Consider the following 22380-nt stretch of genomic DNA (forward strand, 5'->3'; position numbering starts at 1 on the left):
TCAAAGCAGCATGCCATTTAATGTGTGAACGTGGACGATGAGCATCGTGTCAATGAGAATATAATGCAATCGTCCTTTCCAAATTCGATGTTTCATAATACAGTGAGTGGTGATAAAGATGGCAAATTTTATGACATGATTAAACATAACTTTGTAAAAATGTGGTATAATGAAGCCAAGAAAGTATGCCAACGGATGATAGGAGTTCAATGACAAGGAAGAATACAGTTATGAAGAAAATGGATTAGAATTAAAATTAAATATATCGGACCTTCATATATATGAAGTTCCGATATATTTCATTTTAATTCTATTCCATTTTCTTCATAACTGTATATAAATACACAACACACACACACACACACACACATATATATATATATATATATATATATATATATATAGCTAAGAATTGTGTCGAAGAGAATATGAATAATACAGTGAGTAGTGATGAAGGTGGCAAATTTTATAACATGATTAAACATTCGTTATATAATACAATTCTTTGTGAGTTAGTCCCTAATATATATATATATATATATATATATATATATATATATATATATATATATATATATATATATATATATATATATATATATATATATATATATATATATATATATATAACCAAAATTATTCTACGAACAACATCAACTTGACATGTATAAAATGTGGAATAATGAAGCCAAGAAAGTATGCCAACGGATGATATTATTCAGTTATGAAGAAAATGGATTAGAATTAAAATTAAATCGATGCAACTTTATATATATATATATATTAGCATTTTATTGAGATGATGAATTTGAATGGCGAGCGACACATAAAATATTCCACCTGGAATTGGATTTAATATATTAAGCAACTTGTTCCCAATAGCCATTCAGAAGTTAAGGAAGTTATTCAATAGCTTAAAAGAAAACTATTTTTTATTTTAGAAAAAGAAAAGATAATTAGCTTTGCATATGTATACATATATACCATGGTTAATTCGGCTGCCTAAACAATTCCTGTAATGTGTAAGTCACAGTTCAATCGTTAACAAAGTGCAACAGGTTCTTTAAACCACGGTTTTTGCCAGCTGAACATTTTAATGTAATTGATAAGAGACTCTAAAACAAAACTGTAATAAAGTGTGTACTGTAGTCTCTAGTTTAAACTAATTGGATTGTTTTAGATATATGGATGGTAATTTTATAAGCACCACATCAAGACGTTTATCCTGACTTGAAAAAGCTTAAAATCGCTTAGCGAAACTTTGTATGCGCTCTGTTATTCACTTGTTTTTCATCCATTGTTTCCAAAGTGATAGGAATAATCATTATACTGTTCCTGTTCCGATCACATACTTTACATGTATCGAATATGCTAACAATGATATTTGTTTTGTTTCTGGTTTTAACAACACTTTTGCACACATTATTGACTTCATGACTAGACATATATATATCAGATGTGCGATACGTAAATGTTTAGGTCCGCAATAAAGGAATAGGGACCAACGTTCGAATCGAATGAAACAGCATATATAAGATTTCCAATTAAATAAGTATGCGACAACATGGCATATAAATTCGGGACATGTTGGTTTTTGTTTCTATAAGCTATAGATGCCAGGGTTATCCTCGACCAGATAGGACAATAAAAGGACATATATGTATGTAGGTATGTATTAGTATATGTACAGTTTCTTTCAATGTATGATTTAAAGCTAGACTGTGACCGTGATGTACTCGTGCATTAAGCGATGATTATGTATATTTCCTTTTGGGAGTATTACATTTTCACATGATTTGAAGATGCGGACTTTGCCTTTCAAGGTGCAAAATAGTAAGATAACGTGCAATGTAGTAATATAAGGTTCAGTTCAATCTAGCAAGTCATTAATTCTGTGCAGAGCAATAATATAATTTTTTAAAAATTTAATAGATGAACGTATTTCTTAAATATGTGTAACCTGTTCTTACTCTGACTGGAGAAGTTTTAGTACTAGAGCATGCATAAGTAATGGATAAATTTTAACTATATTTGTTATACTATTACGTGACTGTCGATGAAATGCAGCCACTTGGTAGTTATATCGAGTCTTAAAACATATCTGATTAACGTGTATGACCACTGAGGAAACTGTATTGTCGTTACCTTGTGGGACAGTCTTGTCTAGTAATATCGGATTCCCGTTCCAACTGGACACTTCTCCACTGTCGTCAAACAGCACATTAAGGTACCCCAGATATTTGGACCAAGCATAAGCAGTGACCACCAAAACTCTCCGGCCATTGTTTGTAGTGACAATGGTCGGATATGGACCCTCGATTTCCTCATTGGACGGTTGTGGCCCTAAATTAGAAGTGTAAATAGAAAGATAATTGGCGCAATTAATCTAGACTCATTTTCATTCCACATCTCAAATAATAAAGGTTTTTTGTTTTATTTGGAAAATCTAAACGGATACTTGGAGTTATAATATAAAAAGTGTTATATATTTTAATAAAATAAAAAAGTGTTTCTTCATTACGTTTATCATTTTAATGAGACGTCATTACAGCAATTGGAGGGGCATGAAATGATTTGGCTTGCAGCAAAACTTAATTCAAGGGACCCTGACGGTGAAAAGACAAATGTGTATGGTGGTAATTTTGGGCCCCCACCAGGCTCGTGTCCGGCACCCATGCATCCCCACAGTTGCGGGGGTTGTATGGGTTGTTACTACGCCATTGATTATAGCTCTTGCATACCTTTTATTTAAAAACAAAATACGTTCATTTGGTGTACACGTTATTTCTTACGTATCAATACATTGGCTGGAATTAGTACTTTTTTATTTCTGCTCTCAATCGTCTTGTCATGCGAAATGTTAGTCGTAAACCCTCTCGTATTCTTATTGATATTAAAATTAATTATGTTAATGTCAGTTAAAACAATACTATGCTTAGCGCGTACCTGTATAGAGAAAGCTGTGAGTATGACCTCCAACTATAACGTCAAGGCCGTCAACCTTACGAGCAACTTTCTGATCGTTGCCATATCCGGCGTGGCTCAGTCCAATAATAATTGAAATGCCAGCCGCTTGCAGTTTTTGAACCTCTTTTTGAACGCTCTGAATCGGATCAAGAAACTTCACAGTGGGACCTGAGGCCAGGAAAAAAGAGAAACTCGTTTGTTTACATTAGTCAGTATTCATCGAAAAGTTTATTTTTAGGCGATGGTTGCATTTTCAAAAGATCAACAAACTTCACAGTGGGAGTGGAACCTGAGACCAGAAAATAAATCTATAATTTGTTTATTTTAAGTTAATATTAAATTGTATGATTTATATAATATACTTTTATCTATCTATCTATCTATCTATCTCTTTCTCTCTCTCTCTCTCTCTCTCTCTCTCTATATATATATATATATATATATATATATATATATATATGTGTGTGTGTGTGTGTGTGTGTGTGTGTGTGTGTGTGTGTGTCTATCTGTCTGTGTATCTATCCATCCATCCATCCATCCATCCATCCATCTATCTATCTATCTATCTATCTATCTATCTATCTATCGTTGCATAAATGTATGTACGTACACCATGAACACTATAAGGTGCACAGTTCTCTTAGCGTTTATTCGTATTAACATACATATAAATCAAACAAAAATTATTTGTCTCTTTATTAAAGTTCTAAAATATTTCAAATAACTTCATCGCTTGCCTCATGGTTGGCCTCAAAATAGGAAAAGAACCAGTCTGGATGATTTCATTGTCAATGTGTATCATTGAATTATTTACATAAATGAAGACACTGTATATCATGCACATTACGTATGAAAGGGATGAAAGGTATCACCCAAATGGAAATTTCCTTTTTGTCCAATTCGACAACTTCAAAAAGTAGAATTACCTGCTTCGGAAAGAGAACCAGTTTCTTCAGTGATATATCCCACAATTCCTATCTTTGTGCCATTTACGTTCAGAATGATTGATTTCTTGAAAATGCCCTGTAAACGAGGTTCATTGCCCACGTCAATGTTACTACTGACAACGGGAATCGTTATGTTCTTCAGGAAATCGACCAGTCCGGGAACTTTAAGATCGAACTCGTGGTTACCAATGCACTGTACAACATAAAGTAATAAGTATTTTGTATTTTCTAAAATCGAAAATATCGGTGACGATTAAAACAGGTAGGAAAACTCCGATCCACGACTTGGACTCGAGTGTTTGTCCCGCCTGCAATGCGTATATGAGACATAGGTATTAATTGACATACGATGTTCCTAAAAGTGTTGTTAGTGTAGTAGTAGTAGTTGACGTTGTTGTGTTGATCCCTTAAGTGTCTCTTTGAAATTGCTGAGTATATAATCATGACATGTGATGGGTAGAAATCCATCTTCAAGTGTACTAATGAACACCTGCAGAATTAGGTCACAGATCAGTTGTGGGGATTTGCTTTTTTTTTTTATAAGAAGTGCAAAATAGTGATATGACTAAATACAAGGACTACGATGGAATCTTGCCAGGAGTACGAGTCCTGGACAAACGAAAATTGGCAACTTTCTTCTACAGGCATGGTTTCAAAGTAATCGCATGCATATATCACAGAAAATGTAACAAAAGCGTAAATACCGGCCTTGATCGAAGCATCTGTAAACAAAAATAAACGAGAACAAAAAGCAGATTTTGGAAAGGAAGTCACAACAGTCAATAAAGGACTACACCGAAAATATAAGATGATGAAATACATATAGAAGAGATGGAAAGAATGACAGAAGAAAAATAAAGTATAGCAGGCAGAGAAAAAACAACAAGCAGAGAAGGAAAGAAAGCAAAAAGAGAGAAAATACGAACACAAACATAAAAAACAAAGAGAATGAAAGAATACAAGAAGAGAAGCAGAAACAGAATAATACAAGCAGCCAGCAGAGGAAAAAATACATGAAGAGAACGAAAGAATACAAAGAGAAAATAGGAAAGAAGGAATGAAAGAAAGAAGAAAGAAGAAAAAAAGAAAATAGAAACATAAAACTGAAACAAAACTGGAATATAACGAAAAAACAGGGAAAAATAAAAGATAAAAATTACTCCAGAACCAATAATAATGTCGGATCTGATAAAGAAACTCAAAGAATAAATGTCTGTGCGACAAACCCTTTAAGTGAAGATGCACTAATGGCTATTATAGCAAGCGGAGTCAAACCAGAATAGACGAAACCCTTTGCTGACTAAATGAAAAAGAACATGTATTGCAACCTAAAGGGATCGTTTCTTTAAAAGAAACTTTAAGCTATAGCTACATAGAAGTGAACGGAGATAAAGGAAGACTCTACTAAATACATAGCGGATTATTAATAAATAACCTGCAGAAGGTAAAGTTTTAAACACATTTATAAATTACAGATTTTAACTATATAATATTTGCAAAATGTAAAAACCAAATTTTCCGGACATCTCAGAATTACAGCAATATATGTCAAAATCTCCTGAACACCTACTGGATTCCATCTTCGCTAGCCAGGGTTTCGATATGTTAACATAATCTACACCTTGGCGGATAGAGAGTACATAAATAGAATCTACACATAAATAAGCAAATTCATATATAATGGCTTCTCTCTAGTACATGGTCATACTTTCGATGTTAAACGTTCAATATGTCCTTTTGAAGTAAATTGCCTCCAACATTTTCGGCTGATATACAATGTACCTATGTGGCACTCTGCTGGTTAGCTGGCATTACATATTAAAGAAAGCAAATCATGAAATCCAACAGATGTCGCTGGGACAAAGCATTGAAATATCTCTTCGATCCGCCAAGGTGTAAATAGGGTCAATATATCGGAAACCCTTGTTAGCGAAGATTACTGAGTTAAGAACGGAAATCTGACTCTAAATCTTCTTTACCTATCCACCATAAAACCAAAGCGTGACAATGTTTTCAACCATCCGAAAAACCCGATAAACCACTTTTCGCTACCAGGGCATCTATAAAACAACACACGTATCTTCACAGCAGAAACATAGCAAAAGCGAAGAGGCACACTCTCCCAACAGGTAGAGTTACCTTCACAGGAACCTTCCCCCTCCTGACTCCATGCATACAATTATTTTTAATACGTTTGCTACAAATAATTAACAAATGCGTATGCAATAGACATTTATGTATTTATTTTGCGAACAATTAAGTTCCATGACCTATTTTAGCGACTATTTATCGTAAACAACTATATAGATTAAAACATCAATACATAATACAACCATAGTAACTAATAAAGATTGCCTACGCTAAATCGTAGACAACTTCACAGATTAAAAACCCAATTTATAATACCCCTATAGGAAAATAACAAGAAGCCACTAAACAACGACACAAGCATGAAGACACCTTTTTTTTAAATTTCATCCTTTCAACATTATTGTATCTCTTCAAATAATTTACCGATAGAATAAAAGCTAAATTTGATCTTGCCAGTGTCAGTCTTCTTACAACGGGATTCACAAACAACGTTGCAAACTCTAAATCGCCACAAAAGAGGACAAAAGGAAACTGACTTTGGCAACAGTTACTACAAAACCATTTAACAAAAAGGGAACGCCGGACAAAGGAAACGGATTTGCTGGATTTTCAGTGCCTAATGAGATGGGAGTACGAAACCCATGGTCAATACAAACAAGGGATAAGATAACTATCAAATATGACAGGACAAAACAAAAACCAACCTCGACAAACATGTAATAAGGAAAAGCTATGATATGTATTTATTATTCTTTTATCACAACTATACATATATATATATATATATATATATATATATATATATATATATATATATATATATATATATATATATATATAGAGAGAGAGAGAGAGAGAGAGAGAGAGAGAGAGAGAGAATGAGAGAGAGAGAGAGAGAGAGAGAGAGAGAGAGAGAGAGAGAGAGAGAAATAAAACATATGATACCAAATCATAACTTCAGGAAGAACGATGTGTCATCTCTAAGTCCTAACAAGCAAGACATGTCAGGATGGGGCTATGGGGTGTCACCATAATATCCAATGATATTCAGGGCTTAATTCAGGTCAAAAGTAAAACTGAGTGTCCTCTATTCGGACCGGGAGCCACTTTCAACAGCGGCTATTTGTGTAAAATAAGTTACAAAAAATAACGATACGTCAAACACGATCAATTTGCTGTTCATATTACATGCAAAGAAATTTGACGATATCGTCTGCTTTGCTGTGAATTGTTAAATTCCGACGCAAAAAGGAAGGGAACCTTTGACAAAAGACTATTACAACGCAAAACTCTTATCAAGATCCTTATTTATCCCAATGTGACACGTGTTCAACCATCTTCACGTGTTGCTAAGTTATTTCTTCAAAAGAAATCAATTAACATTTAGTCCAGTACTAGTATGAGAAAGTCCGATGAGAGAGTACTGCTTTTAAAAATTACCTATAAATGACCTATGTTACAAGTCTATGCTCTTAAAATAAGTAACATAAAAGAGTGAAGACAATAAGCCTTGTAAAATTTAACAAATAATTTATTTCCCTAGAATACAAAATGAAAAATGAGATAAACGAACGTACGGTATTGCGAATTAAATCCAATTTATAATCCAAAAATTAAAGATACAAGTCCTAGTAATAAAAGTCCTGAATTTAACTGAATTTCAAGTCCCGATGATAACCAAATTTGAAGGAAAGACGTGTCTGTTATGGTCAGCGAAGTGCTAATGTGTCAACAGTCTCTTGTTGAATAACAGAAATATTATTCCAGGTTTGAATTCAGTATACATTCAAATGAATGTCTTTAAGAATTTTGTCAGAGCACTTTTGTATTTCCAGAGAAAATAATAACTTGAATTCAATACTTTTGAAGAAAATAAAATTCAGCCCAAACTGGACACAACATCATACAACTTATAGTGCTAGTTGTTAAAGCACAACTGGTAAAATGTTCAGTCACAAGATAATATACTTGTCTACTTGACTTCAGGTCACATTAGCATTTTCTAAAAACAACCATTACCTAATGGAAAAAACCTTCTTAGAATGATCTTAATGAGCCTTGTTTACTAACAACACAATAACCCATTAAATTCACATGGTCCCTGACCTTGATGAACATATTTACCACTTCTTGTTTATCTGAATAATGATTTGGCTAATAAGCTCATACACATAGAGTATAATGAAGCTATTTTTAGTTGTTTACATTAATGAAATTTAAAATAAAAAAGTCAATCAGGTCAAGCAGAAATAAACTAAATTATGACAAGGTCAAGTCCATTAAACAATGTTACATCACAATAACATGTGATGAAATAATTTTTAAAAATTCAAACTAACAGACAAGCACTTAAATTAAATATACGTGACATCCATATACATATGTACCTATGTGATCTAATCTGTATAAGGAAATACTATGAGAACATATATGCCTAGCAGAACATCGATACGGAGGAGGCAAATATTTATATGCAAGGGGTAGAATGAGGGGAAAGATCTAAAAGAGCAGAAGGAACAATGCGAAGATTTTATTAGAAGTACAGAGATAGAAGAAGAAAAAATAACCTCTCTCGCGAAAGGAAATTCGCAGAGGGATAGACAGACTAATTGTAGTTTGTATATAAAGTTAAATAGGGAACCAATACCAATATTGGAATCCCTATACAACTGCATTTGAGGAGGGGGGTGACGAAATCAGTGAGAAAGGATTTAATATCAATATTATATAAGAGAAAGGTGGATATGGATTAGTTGAAAATCTGGAGAGCCATCTCCTTGCTAAATGTGGACTAATAAATTCTCAGTAGAGTTATATCTAACTGGACAAACAAACCATTTAAACAATAATAAATGTTAACCAAAGTTGCGCGGAAAAATGGAGGGCTATTCAAAACAACATCCCCAGTATACAGACCGTGATAGACTATTTAAAAATAACTGGTCATAAATGTGCTATGGTACTTTTTGACCCGGAAAAAGCCATTGACAGAATAGAACATAAGTACCTAGAAATGTTATTAGAGAAATTTGATTTCCGAATGTTTTTCTCCAAAATTGGACCAAATCTTGTATAATGAAATTTTTTCAAACGAACACGTGAATGGAGCGGTAACAAAGAAATTTGATATACAACATTGAACAATCAGTAAGGCATGTATGCCGTCTGTCCTTGCTATTATACATAATAGTAATATAAAGTATATGCCAAAATATAAGAGGCATCCAAAACATCGCAGAAATACCCATACCATATTTGAAATATGAACTAAAAAGTTTGAAATGCTTAAACATGGTGATGACTTTACTGATTTCATATCTGATGTAAATTTCCTTTAAACACCTACAAATTGAATTTGAAACTTTCAGAAAGGCCTCGAGATATAGAATTAATCACGAAAAAAAACCCCGAAATCTTACTAATAGTAAACTCGAAGGGGAATCACACAGGACTCACTCTTCCCCACCTATCCTATTAAGGACAAGGTCAAGGTCCTAGGTATAATCTTAGGGCACAAGGCAGCTTAGAGAATTACATAAACATGGACAGAAAAAAGTGAACATGGACATCTGGGTGTATGCGCTGCTCAGCATAACGGATAGTGCCTAAGTGGCAGAAACATACGTGTATAGTAACGCTAACTATGAAATGAAATCAATTGATATCAAAAACAAACAAATTGAAGATTTGGATAAGCCAAGTATCCATTATTTATGGAACGGAGCATTACATTATTTACCAACAGAATACCTTTTCAGAGACAAAGAACAGAGAGGGATAAACATTTCAAATCTACTCTATACAAAATTCGCAATCATACTAAATAGAACAAAGCTAATAAAAGCAAACGAGCATTTGCATGGGAAGTTTATATATCTCTTGGTTTTGGATTTACGATGAGAAACAATGCAGACATTCAGAGAAATGATAATTTAGTTAAACAACTAGAGGCACCCAAGATGTACAGATTTTTTAACAAAATGTTATTATTAAGGTATAGGGACAAAAAACACGAGTGGGAAACTGAAGAAAAAGAAACGTACGAATTGGTTAGAGAAGACTCAACAAAGAATATGCTAATGAAAGTCGAACAAAAGAATGGGCAGATAAAATGGGTGGAAGTGTGAGGAGAGTAGTTGGGGGTTAAACCTCTAAAGAGCCAAAGTATGTTCTTGAAATACATGCACGACGCATTTCTTACGGGAGAAGTGGTGCTGAATCGACACATGATAAAAAAAAGATCCGCAACTGCCCACAATGCAGGAGAGCAAATCTTACACACAAAAGTACGTAATCACCCAGTGTGATGAAAATAGAGCAAAAAGGGAACGTTTAAAGAACTTAATCGGCCAGAACGTAAGGTACCATGATAATAATATATTGTATTTAGACCAAATTTCAGATAGAAATAAAATCCAAACATTTATAGATCATGTAATTACAACAATGTTGAAATGCAGGCAGGTTATCAGGATAAAGAGGTAGATTACTCAAGGAACAACAATTTCCTCCCAAACCCTGCAGGAAGAAGACCACTGTGGTACACCGCCCTGCCTAGGCTGTGGTTCCAGACTGTGCTCTGGCTGGTGTGCTCCTCTCTCCCATTTCCCGGGCTTCACAGGCTTGATGAAGGAAAACAAAGTGTATACGAATACCTAATATTCACCACATACATAAGGGAAACTCACTTTCAAGTAACACTACTTTAACAACTACAATCTAGGTACAAGAAGTCTTCCAGACGGGAACAAGGGTCCTGTGTGCCGAAATAAGTATTGAGCGTAGATACCACCGGGCTCTATCACATGGCGCTACGCGAAGCAGACAGACATGAGGAGGAGCCAGATAAAACACTGGTGCACAACACATGGGTACTCAAACAGCCAGACAAGGGGAGACATGTACATACCACTAGCATGGCTTCCCCACACAATAACAGAACACGTGCAAACACGGACACACCGTCATATATGGAGAATAAATCTTTATATATTATTTTTACTCTTTGTTTGCCGTTTGGCCTTTTATTTTTTTTAGAACAAATTTTTGGACGAAATGAGATAACATAATCAGCCTACATTAAAAAGGGACTAGCATAAAACTTGACCAAGATATGAAATGAGTAGCGGAATCCGGAATGATAGCAAAAAACATACCGGAACATAGAATGGAAAATTAATACGAGAGGTGACTTGCAGATACTGCCTATGAGTCATATTAGTAGTGTATGGGTGCATTATAGTGTGAAGGGGACTTTAGTGTTAGATCGGCTGGATGTACCCTAGGGTCAAAGGGAATTTAACAGGGGAATTTTAACATAGGTGGCCGTATACAGCGTCAAGGGAATTTTAACAACGGATTGGGCCTGTTTAGCGTCATGGGAAACGGAACAGGATGATGTCATGGTAATGGACACTGGCAACAATGTTACAAGTAGCTGACCTCAATCCGGCGAAGCAGGACAGCGGAAAAATGCTATAACGCTTGGCGAGACATATAATTTTATATAACGCCTGGCGAGGCGGAACATATAACTTTATAAACATAGACAAACAAACAAACCAAAAAAAAAAACGAATACACTAATATGTCAATAAAAAAAACTGTCTTTTCGAAGCATTGGAGTGGCCCTGAAAAAAGCATTTGGGATTTTATGTTAACACCATTCAGTTAACATAGAGGGCATCTCACGGATATTCTTTTCTTCTTCAAACATCGTCTGGCCTCTGGTCTGTAGATTAAGACTCTCTTCAGACAGCCATGTCTCTTCACATAGATCCTTCTTTTTCAAAGGGCTATCTCTATGATTTGGGTGATAGCCCATGATGATTTGACAAACATGGGATAGTGCGAGTTGAACAGCATAGACGATACGAGGGTACACGATTCTAAGTTGTCGACATCTTGTGAAGAGAACATGTGAAGTGAATGAAGTGAACTGCGGTTATCTATTGTGGAAGAGCGGATCGAAACAGATTGAGTTCTTTCACCAATCCAAACAGACGGGTTAAAAAATTTAGTCAGAGTGCGGAGTCTGTCTTCCAATCCGAAGAGAGCTACCTGTGATATAACATTTCTTATATAGATGCGCTAGCGTCTGTCTACAGTGAATCAATGCGACAATGTTAGAACATGACGGAAACTAAGAATATGATGAAATGGGATGCACCGGGTGTAACGACGAGAAGTGATGGCATAGCATTGGCTACCAAAGTAAACACGGTCCTACTTCCAGAAGAGACCGATTTTAATTGGGATTTAATGGATTTTTTCTCTACTTCACAAGAATTTGTTCCTGTAACAGCAACTTTGCCGCCTTCTCCCTCCGTACCACACGTCGAGGATTTTAAACAGAGGCAGAAAGAAGAATTTGGGAAATTTTTGAAACAGCAGAAAAAGCAGAACACGCTTTTTTCATTCAACCATGCTCCAGATCCGGACAGCAACGAAGCGAAGAAGACAGTAGCAGAGATCCTTTGAAGAGCAATAAATACCGCCGAGAGACCAATGGAAATAATCATGCAAAGCTATCTCGGAATTTCGTTGCAGACAGCGAGTATGTTGCCATCGTATACGGCTTCACAGAGTGCGATCGAACGACGAAGAAAGAAAAACCATCTTCCATACGCCAACATAATTTCATAAAACGATATTGCCATTCTATAATCTCTGCAAAAATCTGCAAGAGACACTCATTTGCTTCTGTAGGGTTCGGGTGCGGATGATGATATTCGCATTCTGATGTTCGGAACAACTGAAAAACTTATCCTTATACAGCAAAATGATCACTAATGTATCGATGGTACTTTTTAAGTTGCGCCGACATCATTTACTCAGCTATTCACTATCCATGCTTTAATTAGCAACTCGGCCTATCCTGTACGTGTTGCTGCAGGAGAAAACAGCATGACTATGAACGCGACATGCAGAAACTTCTCGAACTGTAGCCTGGTCTTAATCCTGCTAGCATTATGGCCGATTTCGATAAAGCTAGTCTAAACGCACGTGCAACCATTTTCGCAGGAGCACGGTTATCAGGATGCTTCTTCCATCAAGAACAATGTTTGTGGCGCAAAGTACAGGAATATCATTTAGCGATGCTTACCGTGATGATGTACATGTTCACATGTATGTCGAAATGTTTTTAGCCTTCAGTTTTGTTCCAGTTGAAGATGTTCCAGACGCTCTTGATGAGTTGGTGGAAAGCAACCCTCCGGAACATACACCAATCAAAGATTACTGGGAAGACAACTATGTGGGAAGACAAAGAAGAAACCGTAGAGGAAATACGAGATTTCCTATTAATTTGTGGACATACGCAACCGTGTAAACGACAGGTTACCACGCACTAATAATTTGGTTGAGACATGGCATTGATCGTTTCAACAGACAGTAGACTGTCATCATCCGTCTGTCTACAAGCTGGTTGACCACTTTCGCAATAAGCAAGATCATGCTGAGATTACGATCGAAGGATATCGAGCAGGATTTAGACAGCCTGAGGCATCGAAATCAAAGTATGTCAGACATAACTGACGTCTGCTAGCTTTGGTTCCAAAATATGGTAACGTACCCTTGATCGAATATCTGCGCGGAATCGCACATAATGTTGCAATTTGAAAAATTATAGATATAAAAAATGAAAATTATATCAATTTTTATAATCATTTTGCCTTGTTTGTCTTGATTATGCGCATATCGTTGCATTTTGAACAGTGACAGAAATAATACACTGAAACTCATATTAATAATATTAAACATCTTTTAAATAGCGAATATTTACTTATCTATTTGACATAATAACTTTTATAATGTATGCCTTGTGCGCTTTTGTCGGTGAACGCTTTTATCGGCGCGCATTGGTAGGCGTGCTTTTGACCTGCGCGCTAACGACATGACGGCCACTCGAGGACCAAAAGAAATACTTGGAACAGAAAGGCATCACTTTAGACCACGTAGAGAAAAACGAAGGTCGACGATCCTTTGCCAAAGTGATGTTGTACTGTTTGTGGGGAAAAATGTCACAACAACCGAGTTTACCCAAGACATAGTATTTGTCCGATCTTTCAGGCTACTTCCAGATGATTCACGACAAAACCAAATACATGAAACAAGTGGACGTTCTTCGTGAAACGTTGATCTTAGTCAATTACAAAGAAGAACTGGACTTTGTAGAGGATGACGAATTTGGAAATGTCATCATTGAAGCCAACGTGACAGCCCATGCTCGCTTAAACTTGCACGAAGCTTTAAAACTGTTAGAAGATCGTGTGCTTATTTTGACACGGACAGTTGCATCTACATCGATCGCTTGTGTCACCGTCACCCTAACATCGAAGGAGATAATTTAGTAGCCTGGAGAGACGAGCACCCCGACGACAAGATATTTGCTACTGGACGACACCGCTCCTGACGTCAGTCGCGATGGCATGACGTTGTGTACCAGACCCTTCGAACCTAAGTTTGGCGAGAATAATTACTTGAGATCGTACTTGTTCCCGTACGAAGCTACATGTCAGTTAGGGACCAACACCAGTCACGGCATTTCTAACGACGATTATGCAGGAGACTACGCTTTATGAACTTTTGATTTCACTCCAGACCAAGGCAGCGACAAGGAACATTTCCACCCTATACAATCAGGCCAAAATCGTGTGGAACTTCAGTTTAAAGATCCTCTGCCCAAGACGGTGAACGTCATTTTGTATGCCAAATTTGACAATACGATACAACTCAACAGTATGAAAGAAGTCATTCTAGACGACTGGAAGCTATGGAAGACCTCTTTGAATGGTAGAGAATCTTTGGAAATGGAATGGAATAATATCGTTTAATCAAAACCCATCAACAAAGACCTAGCAGAAACCATTACAGGCTGTATCAACAAAAATTGCTATGGATGTCACAAACGATCATCCCAGTCAAATTCAACACGATAAATGCATGGTGATGACTAAAGAATAAAAATTGGACGAGCATCTGGAGGACGATTCAGGTCTCATTTCGGAAGAACCAGTGTTGCATCAGTGGTATAAAGACTTACGTGATCATTCATCCCCTCCATTGACTGCTCTAGAGATCCATCGCATCCAAGCTCTCTTGGCCCAAAGTACGGAAACGAAGCGAAGAGACAATGACTTGACAGAGATTTTCAAGCTAAACGTCAGAACTGAATTGATGACTAATTATTACCTGTGAGACCAGAAACAAAACAAAAGAAAATGCATACCTGGGAACTTTTTTACCTTTTGAGCAACAGTTTATACACTGCTTCTTGAAATCCTGTTGTGTGCGCTAAAGATGAACCGCCTCGTCGCAAACCTAATGACCATCAAGCTTATGTCATCAATACGGACGACAGTTATCTCCCAGGAACCCACTGGGCAGTCGGCTACCTTCCCCAACGATGCGTGTGTGGAGTATTTTGATTCGTATGGATTACCGCCTTTGGAAAACTACATCATCGTCTTTATGAGAAGAAATGCCCAGACGACAAGATTAAACAACGTGTAATTACAAATCACAGAATACATGGTGTGTGGACAATATTGTGTGTATTTTCTTCATCAACGCAGTTTTTAATATTCCTTTGAACAATTAATGACTTTTTTATCGTGGTTCTTCTAGAAACGATGAAAAAGTAGATCGATGGTTTTGTGACCATTATGGATATATCGTGTCTTTAAGTAGGACAAGTAGTGTACGTCAATGGCCCAATGACTTTCAATAGTCAAAGTCTAACTTAATTTCACAACTTTGTCAACCTTGTCAAAAGTAGTTTGTTATTTGAAAACTTGTAATGATGTTATATGATGTGTTGGTTAATGATTTGTAGAATAAAAAATTTATGTTTGGAAAATTGTTGGTGATTTATTTTTAAATTTTTTTACTTCCATGCATGCTTATTGACTTCTCTCTATCCCTCACCATAAGATAAACTATATCGTTCAGACTCTAAAAACAGCAGGGATGTTTTCAATCGCTTTTGCGCTTCAACCATATAAATCAAGGCGATCTCCAGTCTGACCATCCTATGTTCACTCGTCCACCTATGAAGATGACTTCAAGACTAACCAAGTTGAACGAAGCCCACGTGAATTCACATCGTGTCAGGCAAAACCTGATACCCAAACCTTATGAGACAGAGAATGTCAGGATGTTGAATACGGCTCAAGACCTAATAGGAGAAGTGTTTGAAGAGGAAAGCAAGAAGGGACAAGAAGAATGGACGGAGAAGTATAGACTTCAGAAGCAGAGAGATCAGCAGCAGCAGCAGCAGTCGCAGGAACCAGACTGAAGTTTTGTGGACTGTCAAGTGGACACGAAAAGAGATCTCCTTCTCTTTCCGTTGAAGCAGACACTATCCTGTCGGAAAGCCTGCAGCCAAACGGGGACGCAATCCTAGACGATAAGAGATTGTCATAACTCCCCAATAAAACATCCCTTTTCAGGAATATCCCAGCACTGTAGAAAAGAGATGATAGTCAAATTACCACAAACTATTTGGCTGTCTTTGTGTTTGTCTGTGCTATGAAACCATAGAAGTGTGCCTATAAAAACTTCGTTTCTTTGACTATGTAAAATAGTGTGTGATTGTGTAGATAAAAAATAGAAGTGTATCTATAAACACTTCTTTTCTTTCACTTTGTAAGATAGTGTGTGTGTGTTTGTGTGTAGATACGAAAAGTGTGTCTATAAGCACTTCGTTTCTATGACTTATATGATAGTATGTGTTTGTCTTTAGGTAAAAACGTGAACATGAGTGTTTCTTTTAAGTCCGCACGTTCCATGTTATTGATGGTGGTATGGGCATTGTTAGTTTTTGCGTAAGGGGAATGTTTTTCACGTCTGCATTTCAGGAATATAAAGCAGAGCGTTAGTAAGTCTGGCTAACCATCGTCAACGAAACAACAGTGACAACATCAGCAGAATCAGTAAATTACTCAAACTCCAAATGCACATGGAGTGTGCCATGCACATACTTGACGATCTGGCCATGGAGGTCATAGAAGAATCAGCCAGGAGAGAAGAGTAGGAGAAGGAGGAGAGGAAAAAGAAAAAAATAGAAGAAAATGATCCTGCTTTACCTCATACTAAGGCCATTGTGTGAGGTTAATCCTGAGGTGAGGACACCTCCACAGCTACATCAGCAAGCAGGACAAAGGATAACAAGGGAGAGAGTCTTCAGGGTCCCGCAAACTGAAGCATAGGATGGTGAGGCCACTGAAGCTGCCTCTGCACTCCCAGCAGCTACAGTCAATTGGGACAATGACTTGAGCCGCCGTTATGTCTGTGGTGTCAGCCCAGGGAGATTTCACCATTAACCATGTTTATTTTGAGTTAGAGAAAAACAGCTTTTCTCAGGGCTAACGAGATCGCTAGAAAAGAGACTAATTCAAGTTGCCAAGCGATGTATCTGTCTTTGTGTGTTTGTTTGTAGGAATTGTAAAAAAATGGAAGTTTGTCTGTAAACACTTCATTGTATGCGTGTGGCTTTGTGTGTGTATGTGTGTGTGTGTGTGTGTGTGTTTGTTTTTCCCCTAACAATAGACATTGTCTCTAAACTAAAGAATATTTGTGAAAGTGGAATAGTGTGACTATATACAGTAACTCCTTGGCTAGTCTATGTTGATAGTAGATTTTTTTGGTTTTTTCTCTTCTCTGTGTTGATAATAGATAATGGATTGTCCCTTCTGTAAGTGTCCTAATTTTACAGCTGCTAATCTCACTCATAGATTGTTCGAAAATATAACACAGTGAGATGAACATTTACGCTAAGAAGATCACAAAAGCAGACACATCAGTAAGTTGTCCAATGAAAAATTCATTTAACGTATCGTGTTTTAAAATGCTAGAAAGGTGGGTAGAGCCATTTCCTCGTGATGTGAAGTCAGATCTGATGCATGTCACGTTGTCTGAGAAAATTTGTCAACAATTCAGCTTCATGTTTATAAATGTCTTCTGATAGAATTCGTAATTTTAAGTACTTTGGGTAATCTCAGTACGTGTTATATAATATTACAACTTTAGACCGATTCTGAAACAAAGAAACTACCTGTCCGTGAATTAGCCATTGCGGTACTGTCAAATTCTCGGTTATTACCTTTGAATAACCTTGCTGAGGTGGAAGAAACTAGGTTTGTTTGCAACTAGCAGTGATGTCATCGGTCGGGTTAGGCTTAGAGACCGGAAACCCAACATTTTAACACCTCAGTGATACCACCTTCACTTAGTATTATTCGATGCTTAGGCAATAGAAACTCGTCAATAAGTTTTGCTCTATTATTGAAAGAAACGTAGTTGGAACAAAAATCGATTTGTTTGAAACGAAACTGGTCTTTTCTCATAAATCAATTAACGTTATTAGCCCTAGCATTAAAATCTCTCTTTAGAAACATTTATTCTAAATTAACATGACAGTAAAATTTGGAATGCATTTAGTCGTCAAATATGGAGTAAGCCAATGGTCATTCTGACAACAAAACCAGTGAGACTCTCCCACCCCTGTGGTTATCCCCAATAACGTCACGGCTATAATCGCGATATAATGGAACGGTGTATATATATATATATATATATATATATATATATATATATATATATATATATATATATATATATATATATATAGTCACGTTTGCCTGCCCGCAATAATTACGTAAGTCAGGAACAAAGGAATGGGTAAGCAGCCATGTGTATATGTAAACCCTGTGGTTATCGTAGCATTTCGTGTTTGTATAAGAGCCCTGCTTCGTTGGGTGTCAAAACTCACATGTAGACGTTGGAAGCTTTGTTCTAGAACAAAGGACCCTTGTTGCTGTGTAAATCTCTTCGCGTTGACAGATGGCCTGAGGCTCGTCTGTTAAATTGGACCGACTGGGGTAGAATTCATATCCAATCGGAACTGAAGTAGGGTGGGGCCATCAATTCTAACCAGAATGTAACGGTCATTTGGGCGGGGAACGGATTAGTTATTGTAAGCCATCGTATCGGTCAAGCAGCAATCTTTTCCGAGGAAGCCACTCGTGAACTGGCGGGAAAACCCTTAGTACATTCTAAGGACAGAAAGCTTCGTAAAGGAATCTGTTGGGGACATAACTACCTGGTAGTTAAGTCCCGAGTCTCAGAGAGGAGAGACAGGATAGAACAAGGCAGTAGGCAGAGAACAAGCCTAGTAGCTAGATAGAGAGAGAGAGAAGGAGGAGGAGGAGAAAAGTAGACAATAAGGGGTAGAGTATAGGAAGAATCGTAGTACGGAGAACGCCGGAAGGAGCAAAGGAATTGGCAGAGTAGAACACAGATGAGCAGAAACCAAGTACAGGGGAAAGCAATCTCACACTATAATCACGTGATGAAATAGGTTGTTACATGGTCGAGAGGAAGAAGATTGGTTGAGAAATTAATATCGTTTAAATTGTATTAAATTGTTATTCTTTTGAATTTCACCTTTGTGTTCTCAATAATTTAACTGTCGGCATTGCTGACTGGGGGCTCGGAGCTTTACTTCTCTTAATCACTAATTTCACTTCCTACAAAAACGAGCCAGAGTGGGAGTTCCATAGTAATTTTAAAAAATATTGAGAGCACCCCACCCCAACTCATAGCAGACGTCTTAGAACGCCATATATATTTATTACTAAATGGAGATAAACAGTTGTATCAATATTTGTATTACGTATAATGCACACTTAAATAAGTCGTTCTATTGCTAATTCGTGGATCATATGTTGATGCCATGGTGTTGTCAAGGTTTTCTTGATAAATTATAAAATAAACATACAAGTGATATTGAATTCAATTTGATTTCAGTCTGATGAAACATTAATGCGAAATCGATCACACATTCTACATGTTGGTGTTGTTTATTTTATAATTTTTATATATATAGTTCATCTTGCAACACAAAATCCCATATAGTTTGACTGGTATCTTCGATATTCGTGAAAATGCAATGTTTTTGTACCATAATATAAATCAGTTGCGTAGCAAACAATCATTAAATGGGAGGGAGGTTGAAGCAGAATTAGTGTCCTCGTATTTTATTCTTTTAAATTAACAATACCATTTTCTACTATTGTATAGGTCAATGTCATTTGGGATTACGAGTTTTAATTTATGAATTTACGAGTGTTCTACGTATAAACTTTTAATGCGGCCATAATGTAAGTATGCTCCCCTCTTTAAATACGTTATTATTATTATTAGTAGTAGTAGTAACTTACCATGGCATCATACTGTAATGTTTTCATAAAGTACGCAGATGCGAAACCCTTGTACTTCAAGAACCAGAGGGTTCCAGTAAACCGATCTCCGGCGTCAAGGAGAATCACATTTTGATGTGTGTATCGGATTTCTTTAACTTTTGTCGCCTCTCGTGCAATGCCACCGAAACACTCTCCCTTCTGGGCCTGTTCCACTGTACAGTCGCTAGAATACTTGTTGATCTGTTCAAAATGAGCATGAAAATCGTTTGTATGAAGTATAGTCAGATTAAAACAGCGTACGGACACTAGATCGACGACAGCAATAAAGAACAACAAGTGTGTCTTTGAAACGCCCATGATTTACCAGTAATCGCCAAGATACACCGTGAGTACGGTATCTAGTACAGGAATACTTCACCTCATCCGATCAAGCATGATGTTTTATACTTGCCCCTGTTTACACTCTGATGCCTTAACTTTTAAACTTGCCCCTGTTTACGCTCTGTTACCTTAATTTGACCTTTGACCGGTTGGCAGACCTGAATCCTGTATAGTATATGCATCTGGAGTTCAACTGTTCATTCAACCTCATTAGAACACCGTCTCCTCTGCTATGTTAGTCGAGACTAATTCATAATCAGATACAGTAAATATTTGTCCTAGAAATCAGCGTCGCTGTCGCTTATTAGGTCTATTTTGAATCACGTATATTTTTCTTTCGTTATTTGTCTTCATTTCATTAAATTGTTCCCTATTTAGAACTTGTGGGACTGGACTCGTGGGTGTTAGACTCATACAACTATGCAAAACATGCACTTAAAGTTTCATATTTTTTTTTGATAAACAAAACATGTTTTATATAGAATAATTTCATACATTTTACGACTTTTGACACACACCCCCATGTGATTTATAGGGCAATACCAATGCTAACTTCTGACAGAGGTTCCTTCTTACAGTCCCAATGTGGTTATTTGATCTGTTTTTAAAATAATTTTCAAATTCTTTCTTTAAAAAATTAACTCTTTTCGTAATGTTGTGTTACAACAACCAATATGCATCAGGCGTCATCTGCTTTACTTCTTGTCGTTTTGCATACACATCAAGTTCTACTGTATCTAATAGTACCTGGCATTCGCTACTAGATTCCGCAATAATAGACCACAAAACCTTAACTATAATTTGAATGGTTGTGGGATTGGACTCGAGGGTGTTGGACTCGTAGAGGCCTACATTAAAAATACATGTACTTTTAATTTTTTTTTTGGGGGGGGGGGTGCACCAGACAGATCCCCCCCCCCCCAATCTAGCCAAAAGGTTGTAAAGGGTTTATGTGTTTATGTTTCCCCCGAAGGTGTGTTGTTTGGTTGTTGTTTTTTTTTTAAATTTAGAATTTAAGATTATTTAGTAATTTCGAAAGGGGTATTTCAAAATTTTCCCTAGCGTGTCTATAGGGTTGTTCATCCGAGAGTGATTTCCATTACCCTCTCCGAGTTCCTTCCCTTGTATTTTTGTCGACCTTGTTAGGGTCGCCTATGTCCCATGTTTGCTATATGAGTGTGCTATGTGTTATGATTGCTATTTTTTGTTTTCTTGTGGGGACAGCATATTGGGTCAAATCTATTCCCAGTTGTCTTATTTTCTCCCGTGTTTACATTACACCGGGAGTGTTCTTTTAATTCGGAATTTTCTGCGAGTAGCGTTATACTGTATATAACTTTAAAACCCTACTGGTTTATGTGTGCGCTATATGTCGCTCTCGTATATTGAGAAAGACTGAACTGTGCTCGAGGTGGGGTCTGTACTTTCTTTATTTTATGTATGTCTCCCATCTCGAGCAGGTTCTCTTTTATTTAAGTTTATGCCAAAGTTTCAAAATATTTTTAATTATATTTTGTCTTTTTAGTACAGTATGGAGCTGTACTATGGTTAGTATTTTTTATATAAAAAGGGGGGGGGGGGACCTAGTGTGATGTATTTATATTGTTAAAAGTGTCACTTATTTCTATATTTTTGTTATCCCTTCCATAAGGGTTCCTTTTCCAGACTCTTCCATGGGCCTGTTCACTTCGCGTAGCGCCATGTGGCATAGTCCCATGGCGTCCTTATCTGTACTTTCCTCATAGGGGATATTATCATCTGTTATCTATTGTTATCATCTGTCCACATGC

General features: G+C 36.6%; 1 protein-coding gene across 1 annotated transcript in view; it reads right to left on the reverse strand.

Annotated features, from left to right (window-relative positions):
• LOC149773026 (snake venom 5'-nucleotidase-like) overlaps positions 1 to 20566 on the reverse strand; it is a 31717-nt gene extending 11151 nt beyond the window's left edge. The window contains exons 1-4 of the mRNA XM_089946825.1: positions 20228 to 20566; positions 3894 to 4107; positions 2947 to 3135; positions 2146 to 2343 (exon numbers count right to left, since the gene is read on the reverse strand). Coding sequence (XP_089802951.1) covers positions 2146 to 2343; positions 2947 to 3135; positions 3894 to 4107; positions 20228 to 20566 — 940 coding nt within the window. The remainder of the gene's footprint in view (positions 1 to 2145; positions 2344 to 2946; positions 3136 to 3893; positions 4108 to 20227) is intronic.
• Between the last annotated feature and the right edge of the window lie 1814 nt (positions 20567 to 22380).

The sequence above is a fragment of the Sinohyriopsis cumingii genome, unplaced genomic scaffold (genome assembly GCF_028554795.1).
Source record: "Sinohyriopsis cumingii isolate HCF-2022 unplaced genomic scaffold, ASM2855479v2 utg000913l, whole genome shotgun sequence".
NCBI classification, from domain to species: domain Eukaryota; kingdom Metazoa; phylum Mollusca; class Bivalvia; order Unionida; family Unionidae; genus Sinohyriopsis; species Sinohyriopsis cumingii.